The 21,311-nt window shown below is 33.3% G+C and overlaps 2 protein-coding genes across 4 annotated transcripts in view; one reads left to right on the top strand and one right to left on the bottom strand.

Moving 5' to 3' along the window:
• The window catches only part of LOC111512414 (probable multidrug resistance-associated protein lethal(2)03659), a 75,083-nt gene that overhangs the window by 29,042 nt on the left and 24,730 nt on the right, over positions 1–21,311 (bottom strand). Inside the window, exons 2-4 of one of the 3 annotated variants that reach the window (XM_074174996.1) lie at positions 19,424–19,532; positions 12,612–12,845; positions 1,128–1,558 (exon numbers count right to left, since the gene is read on the bottom strand). In XM_074174996.1, coding sequence (XP_074031097.1) covers positions 1,128–1,558; positions 12,612–12,845; positions 19,424–19,500 — 742 coding nt within the window. In that variant the 5' untranslated portion in view covers positions 19,501–19,532. Of the gene's footprint in view, positions 1–1,127; positions 1,559–2,513; positions 2,647–12,611; positions 12,846–19,423; positions 19,711–21,311 lie in introns of those variants that run through there. The other 2 variants (XM_074174995.1, XM_074174997.1) reach the window with 2 other exon arrangements.
• On the top strand, positions 16,053–17,085 carry LOC141482167 (uncharacterized). Its single transcript, XM_074174994.1, has 3 exons — positions 16,053–16,134; positions 16,247–16,462; positions 16,520–17,085. The coding sequence occupies exons 1-3, from the start codon at positions 16,056–16,058 to the stop codon at positions 16,882–16,884; spliced, it is 660 nt and encodes a 219-aa protein (XP_074031095.1). The 5' UTR covers positions 16,053–16,055; the 3' UTR covers positions 16,885–17,085.

Genomic DNA, 21,311 nt, shown 5'->3' with positions numbered 1-21,311 from the left:
CCTCTTGTAGATCCTAAGGATGTTCTCCTTCCCCCATTACATATTAAGTTGGGACTAATGAAAAACTTTGTGAAGGCCATGGACCAGGAAGAACAAGCTTTTAAGTACTTGAGAGCAAAGTTTCCCAGGTTGAGTGATGCTAAAGTCAAGGAAGGCATCTTTATTGGGCCTCAAATCCGTGAAATCGTAAATGATCCTGCTTTTGACATGATTTTAACAGGAAATGAAAAAAGAGCCTGGGAAGCCTTTAAGGGGGTTGTACATGGGTTTTTAGGTAAAAAAAGAGATGATAACTTCACAGCATTGGTTAAAGAGCTTCTTCAAGCTTACCACCAACTTGGATGCAACATGTCCTTAAAAATTCATTTTCTTCACTCTCATCTTAATTTCTTTCCACAAAACTGTGGAGCTGTGAGTGACGAACATGGAGAAAGATTCCATCAAGACATTGCCTTAATGGAACAGAGATATCAGGGCCGTTGGAATGAAGCAATGCTTGCAGACTACTGCTGGTCTGTGTGTAGGGATGCTCCAGAAGTGTTTTATAAAAGACAAGCTAAACGACAGCGATCTTACAATGAATCGGATGGACTTAATTGAAATTTGGTGGTACAAACTTCTTTCATTTGTCAAAACACTAAGAATAATGTTTTTTTTTTATTAATTTTGTACTTAAAATATTCTAAAAGAAACATAACAATATTGTTTTATGTACTTTCACTTTTCACGTATAGTATAACTACTCTTTAAGATTAGGTACTGTGCATCTCAAAAACCAGAGCTAATAAAAATTTTTCATTGTTATTTTCGTTTTTATCACCCCAAAATTAGTAGAAATTGACTAATTTAGTGTAGGAAACATTCAAAAAATATTTTTTTGTTGTGTTATATCAACAAAAATGCTTCTAAATGATTATTTCTAGTTGAATCACTTCCTGAACTAACTCAACTGCTTGTTGGTGACTGACGTCATTGCCAGACAGATATTCAATTTTTCCCAAACATATCGGTCTCTGCTTGAGATTGTGACTGAAATCTTAGAATTCCCAACCGACAATATCAAAAACAATCAGTGCGGATAATCAATCGATTTGTGGTCTACTATAAATTATGACGCTACTACTCACTTTGTAATGGAATAATCATCAATAGAAAGCCGATACCAGCCGCAACAGTAATTCCTATACGTCGATAAATGAGATACGAAACAATCCCAATATGTATCAATCCGATCCACATATCATTCACAAAAGTCAAAGCTTTCTCGAAGGCAAACACATCTTTGGTTATGAGGGTCAATATCCTCCCCATCGCTGAACTGGACAGGGAATTCGGTCCTAACCTGAGGGCCTTTCTGTATAAAAGGGCAGCTATGGCTGTTCTCACTTTGATGCCGATTTCCGTTAGTAACTGTTGGTAATTGTGGTTGTAGATGGTGCTGACTAAGCTGACGATGATAATGATGGCACCGTTGATATAGAGGTCTGATCTGGCAGAGGTATCTCTATCTGATCTGAAAAAGTTGACGAAATGTTCTATCGCACGAGGCTGGATGAATCTGAAACAAAATGGCAGTTTAATATGAGAAAAAAATATGGTGTTTGTTAAATATATCTGGGAATATCTTCAGTATGGAGTTTTACAAAAATCAATATTAGGCATTCTACTATGTGAACATAAGGACTGGAATGAATTGGTTGGGTTGTTTTCAAAAATTCCAACATATTTCGAATTTGAAACTATACAATATCCTTGAAACCATGTTTGATATATTTTTTAATAGCACTATTAATAGGCATATTTCAGTTTATATATTTTTTCTGAGAAAAACTATTTGAGACATCGTGTTTACTATTTTGGAGAACATAATCCGGACAGGTGGTCCGGTCAAATTAGACCAAAAAATAAGAGTAACTACCTACCTAAATTCTCACCAAGCTGAAAATCAGTGAGATTGTTTGAAATATGATTAAAAATAAAATTTGAAAGTTCCCCATCATTCCCCTGTATAATACTCTTGACAAAGAGTATAGATCATAAAATTATCTACAAAAAATGTATCAATACTTTTTTTATACGAGCCATCGTTTTTGAGATATAACGATTCAAATGTTGTAGAAATTGTTATCGTCATAATATGCATGAGTACGTCAGATATATACATCTCTGTAGTTATATATATGTTAAAATATTTTTCTATCGGTCATTGTAACTTACAATTATAAAATAAAATATACATAAGTTATAACTATAAGAATATCAGGTAAAATGACAGCTGCATCTGCATTTTATAGGAGGGATAAAATAACAGTTTCCAAAATGTTCGAAAAACAACATTTAGTTCGATATGCTGAAGTTTTAAAAAATAGTAATTCAACTCGACAAGAAATTATCACTAACGGCATTCGCTTTCTTCTTTCTAAGTATGGAGCTCCTAAAAAACTACCTGCTTAGATGAGTATAAATGCGGATGTTTCGTTAAAAATACCAAATGTAAAAAAAAATACAATTACCTTGTCTTCCTCCAACCTCAGTTCCTGCTCATCAACATATCAACATCTTTTTCAGGTATATTGACAAGTTCAAGTGTGGTTTGTTTATCAACATTCCATTAGAACCAGTCCAAACTATACTTCCACCTGCGCCGGAAAAACTGCTGAACACAATTTTTGCAACTGCAAAAAGGGGTGCAGTGTTAAATGTAGTTGCAAAAAACCGGACTGTTTTGTTCTCTGGCACACATTGTCAAGACCGGTCGTGCTATAATATTGAATCATCAACAGTGGAGGATCCGTTTGAATCCAACGAGGCGACATGCGATACATCGCTATTAACATAGTCTACATATACTCAGGATGTTGATGAAGAAGAAGAAGAACAAGAAGAACAAGACGAACAAGAACAACTTTTACAACTATTTGAATCGTAATATCTCAAAAACGGTGGCTCATAGGAAAAAAGTTTTGAAACATTTTTTGTAGATGATTTCATGGTCTACAATTTATGTCTGAAGTATTTTTATGATAAAACTTACCGTTTTGCTGAAAATCGCGAAAAACTCATTTTTTGACCTTTGACCTTGAATCAAAAATTTTTCATACAGCGGAAAGATGGGGAACTTTCAAATTTTTTTAAAATCATATTTCAAACAATCTTACTGATTTTCAGCTTGGTGAGAATTTAGGTAGCTTCGAATGTCTGAATTGACCGGACTATGGTAGGCAGTGGCGAATGTAACCTGAAAAACCAAACGTTTCTTCTACTACTGCAGCAGACATCATCAGTGGTATGTGCGTTGACTGCGAGGACGAAGGTTATATCTTGCAGTCTCAGCAACGATTGACATAGACAGGATACAAGTTCAAGCTCATATTTGATTATGAGGTCTGTTCATGCTAGGACATGTTTTCTCTTTCGGATTTTTTCGGTTGCATATGGTGACCGCTACCCTTGTGTTCTTTCACTCTAGTAGTTATGCTACAATTGGTAGTTCCAATGTAAATTGTGCCACAGTAGCAGGGATATATGTTACCAAATCAAAGGTCTTTTGGAAAAGACCACAATGAAATATTTTACTTTGCAGTCGAAAGCTCTGGAGACTCTCCCTGTTGAAAGTCCTGAGTTGAAGAAGTATACAGTGTGATCTATTTATTGTATTGATAACGGGATAACTGGAAATGTGCTAGTATTACTGCAAACTGAACTGTTCAAACGCTAATAGTCCTGTTGAAAGAAAGTAATATCGAACAGGTTGAAAAGTTTGAGAGAAACGCATTTCTAATTGTATCTTTCGAACTATTCTTTTTGAATCGATAGTCAGTTAGTAGTAACACCACTTATCACTATCGTTTTTCCCAAGATACCGAAAAATAGGTGTTATTTTCTCTTTTCTGGAAAATCTATGTTTGTGTGAACAGATAAAATACACCCGGAAATATTTTTCCTGATAAGAACACATCTGTTAGTGAAGGTGAAGATTCTACGTTGTTAATATTGTAAACATCTGTTATCTATGATGCATGATGAAGTAACACCAACGCTCATGTGCATCACTTTCAGCCAGAGCTAAATATCTTTTTATAGATTACTTCGTTTCATTTGTTTATTTGCTTTACACAAACAAAATGATCTCTAATATGCTGTCTGGTCGACTGTCTGCTTCATTCTTTATTTCGCAGACGAATTGATTTCTAAAATAAATTGTATTAATCAGAAACTTTGGTGGCGATGATGCAGTGAACACGCTAAGCCATAAAGAGTACTGTACAAGACATCCATCGATTTCCAGAGCAGGGATCGAACACGTATCCCCAACAACGAAAATTTTTCTGCCGACAGATAAAATTTAGCAACTACAAGGAGCTGGGAAGTGTAATTTCTACTTGGAAATTGGTTTTCAACTGTAGAAAATGTCATTAAGATTTCTCTGTAGAGCCAGGCGGCGAGATTCTTGTAGGCCTTCTTTTGTAGCAAACAAATTTTCACCACTATATGCTATATTCATTTTAGAAACACTTTGTTTGATGCATGAACATAGAACAGAACTTCCCTCGATTGTCTCTCATTATACCACACGACAGACCCTAAATTGAAGCCTTTCCATTTTTAATTCTACTTTTAACTAAAAATTCTGTATTGTATAATGGCCCCAAGATGTATAATCATCTTTATTATTATTATTATTTTTTTATTAACTTCAGGTACAATATAAAATATAGAATATAGACATAGTAAAAACAAGTTAAGTTAATAAACTAAGAAGTCACATAAACTGTTTCCAGTTTGTGTGTGACTGTGAAAATTACAATCAAAGTTAAAATCACTTAAAAAAAACTAATAAAATAATGTTAAATAATAGTTCTTTTCGAATCAGATTCTATGTCACCTGTCACTCCCGCCTGATGTGTGTGTGTTTCACGGATGAAGATTAGTTATAAACAAGTATGACCGAAACTGAATTCAAGATATTATTTTGATTGTTAAGAATATACGTTTATGTTGTTGAACTTTTGTATAGTAACACGTTTTCGCCAAATAAAATCAGTGTAAATGATTCACGCCGTTTATTTAACATGGTAGCAGAGCGTGGTTGGCAAAACGAGTAGAAATTGCAGTAAAAGAATAGTTGCACAAGAAACAGAAAGAAAGAAAATGGCGGACAAAAAAGATGATATCTCTCTGCCGGTATTCGATGGAAAAGACTGGGCCAAATGGAAATTTAGATTGTTGTTAACACTGGAGACTAAAAATTGCAAGGAAGTATTAAATAATGAAATACCGGAAGGTACAGGAAGTACGGCAGCAAGTATTGAACAGTGGAAGAAATCTGATGTAAAAGCTAGGTCCATAATAGTACAAGGGGTTAGCAATGCACAACTAGAACTAATAATAAACGAAAAAACAGCAGCAGTTGAAAAAATTGAATGCAATATATGAACCCTCATCAACGGCACTGAAACTACTTGCCAAGAGAAAATTGCTGGGCTTAAAAATGAAACAAGAAGATGACCCTCAGGATTTTATAACAGTATTTGAAAGGCATATAAATGAATTGAAGAATACTGGAGAAATTATTGAGGAAGAGGATCAATTAAATTATCTATTGTTAGCTTTACCAGATTCATGCAGTACGATAATAGATATCATTGATGCACTAGCTCCAACCCAAAGAACTGTTGAATACGTTAAGTCAAAGCTGTTAATAGATTTCAAAAGGAATAATACAGAAGAGCACAAAAATACAAGTCAAGGCCATGTTTTCAACTCACAAGCTTCTAGCTCTAACAGATATGAAGAACACTTCCAGAGAAAAGAAACTGAACAGAAATGTTACAGATGTGGACGTCCCGGGCATATTAAACGCTACTGCAGAAGTTTTGGAAACAGAGGTAGATATAGAGGAAGCCCAAGTTATAGAGGTAATTATAGAGGAGGAAGAAGAAAATCAGCAGGAAATTCAGCGGAGGTTAACGAGAATCATAGATCAGAAGAAAATTGCTTCCAGGTGATGCTAACGAAGTCAGAAAAAGAAGAACCGAAATTTGTTGATAATAACAAAATAACCTGGTTGTTAGATAGTGGCTGCAGCGACCATATTGTAAATACCGATAAGTACTTTTCAGAAGTTAAAGGGCTAGATAGAGATATAAATATTAAGGTAGGTGATGGATATATTATTAAAGCTCTTGCTGTAGGAACCATTGTTGTAAATTTTAAAGTAGGTAACAGTGAAATTAAAACTGTAATAAATAATTGCTATTTTGCTCCTGACATGAATAAAAATTTGTTGAGCATGTCAAAAATTACAGATAATAATCACAAAATATGGGCCCAAGAAAATTACTTAGAAATTATTAATAAACAGAACAAGGTTATCGCTAGAGCTAAGAAGAAACAAAACCTGTACGAGTTATCCGGTAATGTAGAATTCAATTTAATTTCCAACAATTCTGTTATTCTAAATGAAAAAGAAAAGTGGCATAAGAAATTAGGTCATGTCAATTTTGATTTCTTGTCAAACATGTGTAAGAAACAAGTATGTGATGGGTTACCAAATTTCTTAGAGAAAGAAAACATTAAATGTGAAATTTGTATAACCTCAAAAATGGCAAATTTGAAATTTCATAATAACAGAAGAAGAGCTAATGATTTATGTGAAATTATACATACTGATGTAAACGGCCCCATAAATCAAGAAGGCTATGGAGGTGAAAAATACTTTGTAACTTTCATTGATGATTTTAGTAGATTAGTTATAGTATACTGTATAAGGTCAAAAGATGAAGTCTTTGATTGCTTTGAAAGATATTCATTATTAGTTCAAAATCAAACGGGAAAACGAATTAAAGAAATTAGGTGTGATCGGGGAACCGAATATCTAAATAAAAAGTTTTGCGAGTTTGCTAAAAAAAACGGTATATGATTGAGACCAAGTCCTAGTTACACTCATGAATTAAACGGGGTAGCTGAGAGATATAACCGCACCCTCATGAATAGCGCGAGGTGTTTATTAACTGATGCAAAATTAGATGAAAAATATTGGCCAGAATGTGTTAGAACAGCTGCCTATTTGAGCAATAGGGTAATAAAACAAAATAATTTTGACAAAACTCCTTTTGAAATATTTATGGGCAGAAAACCTGATGTATCTAATCTGAAATTATATGGTAGTACTGTTTTTCTTAGAATAACTGATACAAAAAGAAATAAACTGGAACCTAAGTCTGAAAAAGGTACTTTGATAGGTTACTGTGATATGGGTTATCGCATCTTAGTAAATAACAAAATAGTTGAGAGTAGGCATGTTAAATTTATTGAACAAGGTGAGAGATACATAAGAATAACAAAAGAGAATGAAAGTGATGAAAAAGAAAATGAAAGTAGTGCAAAAGAGAATGAAAGTACTTTGATACGAAATGGATGTGATGGTAACGAATCAGACATGTACGACAACTCTAGTGGAGAGGAAATGGATCTAAATAACAGAGAACCTGAGAATATGACTGAAGGTGTGACAAATGAGGTACTGAAGAGAATCAGAAAGAAACCAGTATGGCATGATGATTATGTTATAGATGCACATTGTTCAAATGTAGTAGTTCCGAATACTTTCTCTGAAGCAGTAAAATCAAACGAAAGGGTTTATTGGAAAAAGGCCATGGAAAATGAGTTGAGCAGCCTACACAAAAATAAAACATGGACACTGGTAGATATAAGTTCAGTACCAGATGGTAATAAAATTATTCAAGCCAAGTGGATATTTAAAGTAAAGCCAAATAATCTTTTCAAAGCAAGATTAGTGGCCCTTGGATATCAACAACCAAGAGAACTAGAGGAAGAAGTCTACTCACCAGTGGCAAGGATGCCTACACTTAAATCCTTATTGTCAGTAGCATGTAGTAAAGGTTGGCATATAGAACAAATGGATGTTCAAACAGCCTTTCTGAATGGCAAAATAAATTCGGAAGTGTATATTTACCAACCTGAAGGTTTTGAAAAAAATGAGAATATGGTCTGTCTATTGAACAAAGCTCTGTATGGGTTGCGCAAGAGCCCTAGAACATGGTATGATTGTTTTCATGAATACATGGTAACGAAAAAATTTGTTTGTTCAAAGTACGATTCCTGTTTATATATTAAAGATGTGGGAGAAAAATCTGTATATGTCATTTTGTATGTTGATGACTTATTGTTGTGCAGTCCTGATCAAGCAGAGTTGAAATGTATAAAAGAAGAGCTGAATAAGAGATTTGAAATGAAAGATTTTGGTAAAATAAAAAACTATTTAGGCATTGACATTGATTATGATAGAGACAAGAAATACATGAGATTGAGTCAAACGAAATATATCGAGTGTATTGCAAGAACATATAACGTCATAGAAAGCAAAAGTTATCGTACACCACTTGAAATAAATTTAAAATTAGAGGCAGCGGAAACTTGCCCAGTGGAAATTCCATATAGAAACTTGATAGGCGCATTATTGTATATTAGTCAGGGAACCCGTCCAGATATCTCATATGCGGTAAACTATTTGAGCGGTTTTCAAAATAACTATTCAAACACCCATTTTAAATATGCTCTTAGAGTTTTAAAGTATCTATATTCAACAAAAAATCTAATGCTGAATTTTAACTCGTTATGTGAAGTACATGTTGATTGTTATGTAGATGCTGATTGGGCAAGCGATATTGTTGACCGTAAATCAAGAAGTGGTATTATAGTTAGAGTATTAGGAAATCCAGTTCTGTGGATCTCTAGAAAACAGAAAGTCGTTACTAGATCCTCATGTCACGCTGAATATATTGCTTTGGCAGAAGCAACAGATGAGGTACTGTTTCTAATAGGTATTGCAAAAGATCTGTCTTTAAATGTAAGCGAACCAGTTGAAATTTTTGAAGATAATTCTTCAGCAAAACTTTTGGCTAATAATGGAAATTTTTCTAAAAATAGTAAACATATAGATGTTGGATACCATTATGTTCATGATTATGTTAAAAAAGAGAACATTAAAGTGTCAAAGATTTCATCTGAAGAACAGTTGGCTGATATATTAACAAAAGCCTTAAGTTTTGTTAGGTTTGAAAAACTAAGAAAGTTGTTAAGTGTGTATTAATATAATATAGGAACTTATTTATACGAGTTATGTATTAAGAACATTTATATTCATGATATGATTCAAAAAGAAAGGAGGTGTGTTAAATAATAGTTCTTTTCGAATCAGATTCTATGTCACCTGTCACTCCCGCCTGATGTGTGTGTGTTTGACGGATGAAGATTAGTTATAAACAAGTATGGCCGAAACTGAATTCAAGATATTATTTTGATTGTTAAGAATATACGTTTATGTTGTTAAACTTTTGTATAGTAACACGTTTTTGCCAAATAAAATCAGTGTAAATGATTCACGCCGTTTATTTAACAAATAATAAAAATACAACATTCATATTCAACCCTAGATATATCCTTATTTACACTTACATTAGCTACCTAGCTACCTGAAATGCGTAGTAAACTGTACTGACTTTCGATAATCAACTAAGGAATTTCTTATCGAGAGGCCCTATTATAGTTTGCAAGAATATTATAACGATAACTTTTAATCATATTTTATACATTTATTCGTGAATAATACTGAAGATTTTTCTCCCAACACCAAACCGTTATTTAAATACTTCGACACGTGTTTCGATCACCAAGATTCCAAGAGGAAGAATAAACTTAATCTTCTTAATCTTGAACTCCACTTATACTCATTACTACACCAAAGGTTCCAAATACGGCATCACAAATACATATAATTGTGTTTTCATACATTATTCAGGCATTTTGAAAATTATTTATGTGTTTGTATTTGTATATGTGTGTATGTATATATGTATATATGTATTTATATATTCGTATAGGTATGTTACTTTGTTTATATTCTATATTACAAATGTTTTCAGAAATGTGACATTCAATATTTTTTTTTCATAATAGAACTCTAGATATTTTTATTAATCTACTAGCTTATACTCTGATTTTCTGTACCTACTTGAGTATGTTTTTTTTCTCAAAAAAGCAATGTTCATCGAAGCTTCATCAATAAGAGACAATAAGGACAATAAAGCATATTCATTATTATTATTATGTCATTCTAATAATATCATTTTGTTTTCAATTCTCTTTTTTCTCATAAATTTCGAATCCGTCGACTCGTTCGAGACAATGGAAGTCCAAACTAGTAACATTCTCCAAGAAATATCGTCAATCACATTCATGCAGTCGTCGATACGGTTAAGCTGAGTCCTACTCTGTAGATTAAATTACTTCTTCCCAGGACATTCTTGAGTATTGTCTGCAAATGAGGATATGACGCCACTCCTGCTCGAATTCTGAATTCAGTTCGTACTCTCTTGTACGTCAATTAGCCTTTTATAAATGACAATGTCTGATGCATTTGCCAATTTTAATAAAAGGACACACCCATAAAGAAGGAAAACTTCCATCCCAATACACTCACGATCGGGATATTCAAGGAAGCTGCCGTAATAGGTCCTTCCTGACATATTCCTTTTGTGGCAAATTGATCTCAAGGTCTGCACTAGTAGTTACGAAAATTAAATTATTGAATAATTTCCCAACTGATCGAAATACAGGTAAATAATAAATCACGTTTCAACAGACTTCCAAAATTTAGATGCCAAGGCCAGAATTTGATGAATAAGAAAAACGGTATTATTAAAGGGAAGTTACATCCTTCGGTGAAAATTGACAATTCTGTTATTGTATCTTTTTGGATGAATATTAAAATTCGTGAAGTTACACGAGTCATCGGAGGATCTGTTTTTCACTCATAAAAGTAATGTTTTTCTGTAAATTTTTGAAAAAGTCATAGTATTTAGTGGTTACTTTAGATTATATGGTTATAGCTTCACTTCAAAGTATATACGGAGTTCCACAAAATGACGAAACGAGAAAACAAATTGAATTTTTCATTATTTCAGTTGTGATAATAATCATTTCTTTTTTAATTCATGTCAGTCGAATTATTGAACTAAATTTACATAAAACTTGTAAAATATAAGCGATAACTTATTTGATTCAGAATGACGTGAAGAAAAACCGATAGTGATGATTTTACGGCACAGAAAAAATTACAAGTTGAGATAAGGAAAGACCGCATTCAGTTTTGTTTCAGCAACCTTAAAAAATTCAATTGATATATTAGTTGGTTCTGAGAGGGGAGAAAATGACTATGAAAATATCTCTCAACTTTCGAAACTCCCTTATTTATAATTTTCATTTCAAATAGGGCCTCCTTACGCTCATTAGCTGAGGGCGTAATATCTCTGGGGACAAAATTCCACATGGAATATGTTTGATAGTATTGAATAGCAATTTGGGAGTTTGAGTGACTTACAGAAAATCAAATGATGGGGTAATGTTGAAGAAAAATTTTATTCAGATTTTCCGAACAGTTATACAATTGTTAACTAACAATTTTTTCTGACCTCCATTTTTACAAATGGGGACATAAAACTTCTTGAAACTTTTTTTATATTTTGACTGATATACTTTTTTGAAGTTGAGAATTATTTGAGTAGCAAAAAAATGATGATCTCAGAAATATAATAATATAACCGTTTTCGCAACTAACAACTGAAGCACATTTTCTTATGTCATTTGTTAATAAATCATTTATAGACGAAAAGAGGAGTCTAGAAATGAGAATTCTATTAATGTTCCTTCTACAATCTGGAAAATATACAAAATTTCAATGAAGAATTTTCATTTAATATCAACATTCTGAAGCATTCACTCATTGGTAGAAGAAAAGTACTTCGTCCACGCCAGTGAAGATGACTGCCGCAGTGGTAGTTGAATCGTTTGGAGATTTTTCTGAACTGTTTGAAAAATACATGTAAGTATCTACTGAAAAGTTTCGAAACTGAGCATTGTTTCTTCTTCAATCAATTTCGAAATGACTAACAGAAAATAAAATCTGAAGACCGAATCATCTAAATGAACAATTCATTCAGGCCAGTCTCAACTCCCTACACTGTAGGTTGATGGACTGACACCTATCAGAACACAACTACTCCTCTGGCTCCCTTGATTTGATTTATAGAATGTCTCCAAGTATAACCACTGACTATATGTGAAAAGTTTTCTTTCCTTATACAAGGAACTGGGCAGTTGGTTACCTCGTTCACAGGCAGATGGGGCGATGACAAATCTGTTGTTTGTTGCTCGCTTCAACCTAGTTTGAGGAATAATACTCTGAAGGAATTCGATTTCCAATTATCGTAAATCATCGACTTTATATTGGTAATAGACATTACCTTGCGCTGCCAAACATCCCGAAACCGGTTGCAAGTGTGTTCCAATAATTGAAAATCTATTGGGGCAGTTGTATCGCCAACAGCATTATGCAGGAATAACTTCAGTGAAGAATCCTGCACTGACACCTATCGAATATAATCCAACGCCCTTTGTGGCATTAGCCAGGGGAGTAGTTGTTTTGCCTACAGTGTAGGGAGTTGAGACTGGCCTGAATGAATTGTTTTTTCAGATGATTTGATTCATAGTAAATCTTCAAAATATTGAGTATGGGAGAAGGTACTTACAATACAGCCGTTTTGAAACATAGTTGAATCATTCCCAGGATTATATAATTTTTTCCAAAGCACGTGAAAAGTGCTCGCAGTAGGGAAGGATCTTTTTTTTCTTTCTTCAATCTCCTCCATTGGTTTTCCAATTTATTTCCCAATTTCTCTGACGATAGTTTGGGGACGATCCCGTATACGTCATCGTCATCCAGATCTTTCTTTCTGCCTTTTTTGAATAATGTGAAGGTATAACTGAAAAAAATAGGTAATTTATGTTTAAAAAACCTTCAGAAAATCAAGAAATTATATAGTAAATAACTGTGTTCTAAACTTATTCAAAATTGATAATTTCGGCAATAATTAAGAATTATCTTGATTTGTTACCATTTGTTACACAAATGGTATCAAATGAAGTGTTCTATTATGAAATTCTGATGTGTGTTTTGTCTATTGAGTGGCATCACCAGGAATCTTTGAATGTCAGCAGGAAGCCTATAATAATAGGGGAACCCATGCGGGGATTTCGGGATTCACTGAAGCGCGGCAGATTAATATACAGGGGGATACCTTGTATCCGGTTAAGTACCTCCACCAAATATGAGCCTCATATATAAGGCCGCCCGTGAGGGATGAAGGATCAGATTATTAAAAAAAATTGATCATCAGAAATTCTCGAGCGCGTCAGATTAAGGTAGGGTGAGTTAATTACCTGCTAAAAAGTGTATATTCCAGTAATCTGACAATTAGAGAGTAAGGTAAAGAAAGGGGGGGGGCAGCGAAATTGTAAAAAAATAACGTAAATTCGACATTCTCGGGCGTAGCTAATTTTTTTTTATTCTGAAAGAAATAATTCAAGGATAACGAAAAAAATATAATCTGACGATTTCCGCAAGCCAAAATAACAAAAATTCGTCGTTAAAGTTCAATGCGTGCAGCTGTGTGATACCTATAGTTCCCTCTTCGAGTTTCTATTCCTCTATTCTCTATTCATTTTTTCACTATCCATTACTCTCTCACTCCGTCCCCACTCTGAATTCTGTTGCCATGACGCTATCACAGCTGATCACAGAGATGATGACTAATTAATCAATTGATTCATGGATGTAGCCGTTACTATGTGGTAGAAAATCATAATGAAGAAAAAAGAAATTAAACTTTCTATGTTTTTTACCACTCTTATTTGTAACTAACGTTACTGCAGTTTCATCCTATAAGGACATTTTCAAACTTATACAATATATAAGGAGATTTTCAAACTTATACAATATATAAGTTTAAAAATGTCCTTAAACAACGAAACTGCAGTAACGTTAGTTACAAATGAGAGTGGTAAAAAACACAGAAAGTTCCATTTCTCTTTTCTTCATCGATAATTCAATTGATTATAAAAAATAAAAATTTTTTGAGCATTTGAAAAAAAATATTTTCTTATAAATACAAGTATTCTACTTAAAAAACATACACTTATTTATTTGCATGATCTTTCCTGAGCTCTTTGATTAATTGAGTTCAATGAATTTTAAATTTTAAAAAATATTGTTTTCGTCAGATTAAGCGAATCCTTCTAGATAATCGTCAGATTATGAGACAGTACCGTCTCAAACATAAAGATGAACCATATATATCTCAATCTGACGCGCTTGAGTATTTCAAAATGGTGAATTTTTTTTGCACATTATAATAATGGCCGCGAGTTTGCGTCAAATCGAAATAATCAGATTATTGAATGAGATCTTTTTTTTGTTAAACTCAACATCCCCTTAGAAAATCTGACGCACTCGATTAAATTTTTTTCTTTTCACTTTTAACCCTTACGTACAACAACCTACATCATGCAAACGATCAGATTAACATACCAACATTATTAAAAATACGTAGGACATTGATGCTATCAATATCTAACGCGCTCGAGAATGTCAATGCAACAGTATTTTTTTACATATTCAAAAATCTATAGCCGCTTCCCCCACCGATGAAAAGGTATATATTACATAACATTTTTTTCTTCTTATCATCTAAGCTTTGCAACCCAATATGTCTCAATGACGCTTGAGTAAATCCCCATTTTGCATCGTGGGCTCCCCTGCTATAACTATTTCAAGGAATTTTGAAACAACCACGGGACAACTTGAAAATTAGAAACCAGAAAAAAAATGATGCAAATGTTAGAAAGATCAAGGTGTACTCTTATGAAGTGAAAATGAAAAAAATGCATGGGAATGAAAATCCGAAATTGTGTAAAAAGTGTTCACATTCTTAGAGATGGAAATATTCCAAGAAATGCCAAAGATACTTGATGAAACCTATAGAGTGATGAGAGAAATGATACAATCACTTGCTGAAAATGCAATATACAGAGCATTTCTTTATTGCCCTTTCCCCCTTTTATTTTTTGAACGGGTCAACTCAAGAAATTCAAATTTGGGATAATGAAATTAATGCATGAATACTTCATTTCAAAGGCAAATCGACAGATGAAACTTTCAAGATGGCGACTAGGCTCCATATGGGAAAAAAATTAAATAGAAAGGGGGCTCTTGTGACAAATTATTTCAAAACTCCGGACGAATATTTCACAACCCTAAAATATGTCGTCAATATCTTCACCTACTACAAAATGGCGAAACATTTAATAATTTTCTGAAGACAAACACATCAATATCGATATTTCTAGAAATATTTCCTTTTATCTTCCATATGGCAATTCCAACAACCCGATAAAGTTTGTTAAGTTATTTTTGTTCATAGAAGAGACAAAAAATATCAGTACGACAATGAACATCATTGTTCAGTTAGAATAGTCTCATTTTCTCTAAATCGTGGATGTGAATTAACGGAGAATCTACTCATGTGTGGTAAAAGTAAACTGAAAAGTTTTTTGTGTCTCATGACACTTGTAGAAAAAGTTTAAGAGTCAGTTGTATTTATAAACTTGACATAGAAATGAAATCAGTATTGAAAAAAACAAATTTTTTTTAATCTGGATGATTTCGACACCCCCAACGAACAAGGTTGTAACTCAACTTAACGTACTTTTGAGTTTTAACGATAGGCATACTCAGCACAAAAAGACGCATCTGGCAATATTAAAGACGTATGTCTGCATACAATAGTTTCGCTAATACGTAGTTGAACATGGTTGTATGAGATATTACATTTTGTGATTCAACGTTAAAAAGAATGTAATAAATAATACGTCTTTCTTCAAATCTGATATTATTATCGAATATTTGGAAACAAGGATGTTAAAATAGATACAACTTTGTTCTTCGCATAATTTTTGGGACTATTTTTGAAAAACAAAATACAAATCGGGTCACAACCTTATTGCATGAATTTCTCCTTCAAATTCTTGGATGCTTGCGGAGTTACTGCTTTGTTCTCACCAGACCAACATTCGTTTACCTGTTGTTTTTTCTGTTCGTTTTTGGAATTGTGATTAATTTTTAAAATATTTACAAAATGCATTGCGGTGGGCAGCGCAGTAAGAAACTATCAGAAATGGCTCTAAAGGACAGTGAAAAAACAAGTTATTCGACAAGTAAGTAGTTTTTCTCATTCTTAACCTCACTTTTTTCATTTTATGTTCACACTTTTTATTTTAATATCGTATCGTGAATGCATACATTGTCATATTTATTTTTGCTTTTCAGAAGTGAGTTTCGGTGCCGATGACCAATCGTATTCAGATAGAAGTGCAGTTATAGACCCCGAAACAATCATTCAAAATGGCGAGGAACTATTTCAATTTAAAGAAAATCTACGACCACGCCGCAGTAACTTTCTATCTGCATATTGCGAATCGGCATCTAGCCGGGAGAAAGAACCTTTTTCCCCAGATGTGTCAGAGTATGGTCCGTCCCATGATGGTAAGACAATAATTATTTTATTCCTCCACTTCAGCTGATTGATCTATTGGTTTTCAGAAAATGGTGGTTCCGAAAAAGATTGCTGGCAAGAAGAAGAGGAATTAAATGAAATTCCCGCAGAAAGTGTTCGTGATATTATTCAGCCAAGTACAAGTTCGCCTTTGAATGCAGTGGCGTTCACTACTACACAAGATGACGATGCGAAAAAGAATACTAAGAGGAATATGTCAAAAAAATCTAATCCTGGGCGTAAGAGAAAGAGAAATCCTGAAAATTGGAAAACTAATATGCAAAAGAGAAAGAAAAATGCAGGAGAGGAATTCATAAATAAGGGTGGTAAATTAAAAAATATACGGCAAATGAAGCAAGGCTGTAATGAGAAATGTAAAAAAAATGCTCTGAAAATGTGTCTGTTGCAATGAGAACTAAAATATTCACTGATTTTTGGGCCCTTGGTGATCATAACAAACAAGTGGAATTTGTAAGCAGAAATGTAGAGAGAATGTCCAAAAAGTATGTTCTGCTGCAGAAAATTGAAACATCCAGGCGTCACTGGACTTATAGGTACTCATTTTGTATCGATGGCAAAAAAATTCAGATATGTAAAAAGATGTTTGTCGATACTTCAGATATAACTGATGAAGAAGAAAATTGACATGCAGGAATCTAGTTGCGCTGTACTTGACGACAGACGTGTGCATCATACTAATCGGCCACATCAGATTTCTGAAGATGTCAAAGCTACTGTCAGGGCTCATATTTTGCAAATACCATCAGTGGATTCCCATTATGTTCGGGCTAGATCAGAAAAGAAATATTTTGAGGAAACTTTGACATTTCCAAAATTGTATAAGCTCTATAAAGAGTTGATGCAAGAAAAAGCATATGAACCGGCACTGACAGCTACCGAAAGACAGTATCGAGAGATATTTTATAACGAGTACAACATTGGCTTTTTTAAGCCAAAAAAGATCAATGCCCAACATGCGACATATATGCCAGAGCTTCGACCGAAGAAAAAGAAGCCTTACAAAAAGAATATACAACTCACATAGCGTCTAAATTTGTGGTCAGGGAATTAAAGTCAGAGCATAAATCAGTCGCAACAGGCAGTAGCTCAGTTGTTTTAGCAAGCTATGACCTTCAAAAAATTTTGCCAACTCCAATGTCTGAAGTTTCGTTATTCTATTATAAACGAAAAGTAGCCGTCTATAATTTTACTATTTTTGACGTGGGAAACAGAGACGGCTTTTGTTACGTATGGGATGAGACAATAGGCAAAAAAGGTGCCAATGAAATTAGTAGTGCCGTTTACTGGTTTATTGAAATGAAGGTTATAGAGAGGTTTAAAGATTTTGTTTTCTACTCTGACAATTGTGGAGGGCAAAACCGAAATAGAATTGTGTTTTGTATGTATGCCTTTGCTGCAAAAAAATTTAATATCAATATAACACATGTGTTTTTTGAAGTAGGGCACACTCAAAATGAAGGAGACTCGATGCACGCCCTCATAGAGAGACGCAAAAAAAATCAAATTGTTTATGTTCCTGAGCAGTGGATAACAATAATACGATGTGCCAAATCTTCTGGCAAGCCATATACTGTGACTGAAATGAATCAAGGTAAAATTCTCAATTTTAAGGACTTGATGAATAAACAAAACAATTTTGATGTTGGTGTAGATAGTAATAAAATCAAATGGAATAAAGTCAGATGTTTAAAAATAGAAAAGGAAACCCCCAACCTGATACAGGTGCACTATGATTTGTTATCTGAAATTTCCTACCAAATTGATTTAGAAAAAAAACAAGGCAAAAAATCCTCCAGGAAGTTGGCAAAAACACAGAACTTACCTGATGCTACCACTATTATACCCTCAGCCTACAAAGGTCCCCTACCTATTTCCAAAGCTAAGTACAAAGATTTAAACAGCCTTTGCTGTTTAAGCCATTCCAGAATTGTACCACAATTATTACAAGAATTTAAAATATATTGATGGAGTTGCCCAGGACCCTTCTTCAGATTCAGAATAATGTTGTTGTACTTTAAGTAAATGTTAGAGTTTAAGATTTTGTTTTTCCCAGAAGAATGTTTTGTTTTTGTCTGAATTTGTTGGTTTTTAATAAAACATCATAAAAACAGTTTTACCTTCTATCTAAACCAAAATTTGTGAAAATTATATCGCACGAGCCAGAGTTATTTCAAAGAATACAATGTTTAAATAAAACATACAACCTTTTAAATAGTCAAATTTGAAAACTTCGCTTTTCTAATGACTTGAGAAATATTGAAAAATATACAAACACTTGGAAATAATCCATCTAAATTCTATATGGTTGTTCCAAAGCGTTAAAATTAAACATTTTTTTGTTATAATTTTTACAAAATATTTTTTACGGTTTTTTGCCTTTCCTCGAAAGTTGTTGAATATGAGTTACAACCTTATTCGTTGGGGGTGTCGATTTGTGAGAGGAATTGTAACTAGTTTTTCATTAAAACTTAGTAAATGTATTTTTCCATTATTTTCATTCTGTTTCATATGCAAAATTGAAAATACGATAAATTATTGGCAAATCATCTTATTTCTTTGGAAATTTCTAGCACACTGTAACTTTTTGTAGAAAAGTTTGTTTCAATAACACTCGATCAGGTTTTTCATTGATCTATATAATTTTTAATCACATTGTGGAAATTACAAACCCAAAAAATGCAAGTGAAACTTTCCAAATTGCAGATTACCCGAAAATTCATCTTCAGGTGAATGTTAACAGTGAAGGTGAGTTTCAATACGTAAATCACCAAACTGAATAAATGCATTTTCATCTTTCAATAAACACATAATTAACCCTGAAACATGTTGCACGTTTATGCAGATTAGGAAATAAATGAAGATCCATTGACCAACGAACACTGATATCGTGACACAGATTGGATAGTGGAAATTACGAAAAATATACTTACAAAAAAGTTATGATGGACCATATCGATGCATTTTCCCTGGGGTTTTTCTCTCTAGGTCTCCTGACACTCGCGTCCATGTTATGTAATTAAGTACAGAAAACACATCCATCTACGACAGAACAAGTGACTGAGTTAATCTTTATCACATCTTGCGATAAATATACGTTCAAGTGACACATGCGATTGGTGTCTGTCTAAAGGTATTCATCATCGAGGTTCGGTATTTCCTCATATAATCTGCGGAAAACTGTGTACAACTTCGATAAGCGTTCATTACTGATTCAAGAACGATGTTATTACTTGAAATTTCACACAATGTTGTTGGTTGTATTCGTGTTATGTAAGAATGTTATTTTTCAGCAACACTCTGAGTAAATATGTATGTTTACTCAATTGGTTTTAGGAGATGATGTTTGGATTATTATGCACTTGGGTTTTTCATTCATAAACTTGGTTAGTCCGTGGGCAACAACTACTATTTTTGTGATGAAAGTGAAATGTAGATTCTATTAGAGCTGATTGACATACTCAATGTGAAATTTCCACTTGAAAGTTTAGAAAACAGCAACTCGTGTTTGGCTATATGATAGGATCTTCGGGTATCACAATAATGCTTGTACAAATTCCTGTGGCATGCTTTTATAGTCATTTAAATTTTTTTGACTAATACTACCTGGTATTACTTCCTAATTTTCATAAAAAAATATTGCTCTCAACAACGGTTACGAGGTGGATATAATCGTATCAATTCTTTCTAAAAAATTGCAAAAACAAGATCTGAACCACGTCTATCCAGTTTCCAAGGATGATACTAAACATTATAATAATAATAATATTAATGATAATCACAATAATTTATCAAACAACTGTGGTATAATATATACATATGGTACGTCAATTAAATCAAACCATTTACCATTAGTACATAGTTGAACTGAAATATAAAAAAAAGTTTGTGAAGCTATAAAAACAATATGTAGCAAAAACACGAAAGAATAAAAATATAAACATACTTACAAAAGCAATTGTCTGTGAGATATATCTTATATTATAATATGTACATATGGCAGGTTAATTAAAAACAAAAAGCATACTATAACACTAATAAATAACATTTATGACATTTACATTAGATTCATTTAGAAAATAACTGCATCAAATTATCGTTCAGATATTCATGGCGACTATAGTAACACTTTTCAATGAGCAAGGATTAACACGGTTATAGAACTCATTTTCGGATTTCAGAGTTTTAATCGAAGTTGGCAGATTATTATACAGGATGATCCCATTATATAGGGGTGATTTTTGGAATTCAGCTGTCCTGCGGAGGGGTATTCTCAATTGATCAGCATGACGTGTATGAAAATTGTGAGAGGATCCATTAGTTGTGAGAGTTGTGAGATTTTTTCTAATAAAAACTACACATTTCTTTCTTGCATACACTATCAATATGAGAGTTTCAATTCAAGGCTTCATCCACAATTGTTCCTAAAAATTTTTTCTTCTTGTGACATATCGATTTCATCAATAGAGAACACTGCATCTTGAGTATTATTATTTCTGTTATATAATTTCATTGTCACTGATATTGAGGTGTTCAAGACTAGTCGGTTGCGTTCACACCAAGAAGTGAATTCATCGATTATGTTACTAATTTTGGTTACCACGTCGTCCATAGTATGTCCAGTGACTGTAACAGTGGTGTCATCTGGAAACATCGTTATGTGGCAGTCCCTCACATATTCAGGCAAATCATTGATAAATATAATGAATGATAATGGTCCTGAAACTGAGCCCTGAGGAACAGCCAGTTTAATGCCTTTGACAAGTCAAAGAAAACACTTATAACAAAGGTACCAGCGTCCAAGTTGGAATATATATTGCG

Source organism: Leptinotarsa decemlineata, unplaced genomic scaffold (genome assembly GCF_025532065.1).
Source record: "Leptinotarsa decemlineata unplaced genomic scaffold, Ldec_3_MD MMD2_tig00000882_RagTag_RagTag, whole genome shotgun sequence".
Taxonomy (NCBI): Eukaryota; Metazoa; Arthropoda; class Insecta; order Coleoptera; family Chrysomelidae; genus Leptinotarsa; species Leptinotarsa decemlineata.
This window is presented reverse-complemented; position numbering and strand designations above follow the sequence as displayed.

Coding starts and splice junctions, on each gene's coding strand:
- LOC141482167 (XM_074174994.1), top strand. CDS start 16,056: ATGCATTGCGGTGGGCAGCGCAGTAAGAAACTATCAGAAATGGCTCTA. Junction 16,135..16,246: donor AAAAACAAGTTATTCGACAA/GTAAGTAGTTTT, acceptor TTTGCTTTTCAG/AAGTGAGTTTCGGTGCCGAT. Junction 16,463..16,519: donor GTATGGTCCGTCCCATGATG/GTAAGACAATAA, acceptor ATTGGTTTTCAG/AAAATGGTGGTTCCGAAAAA.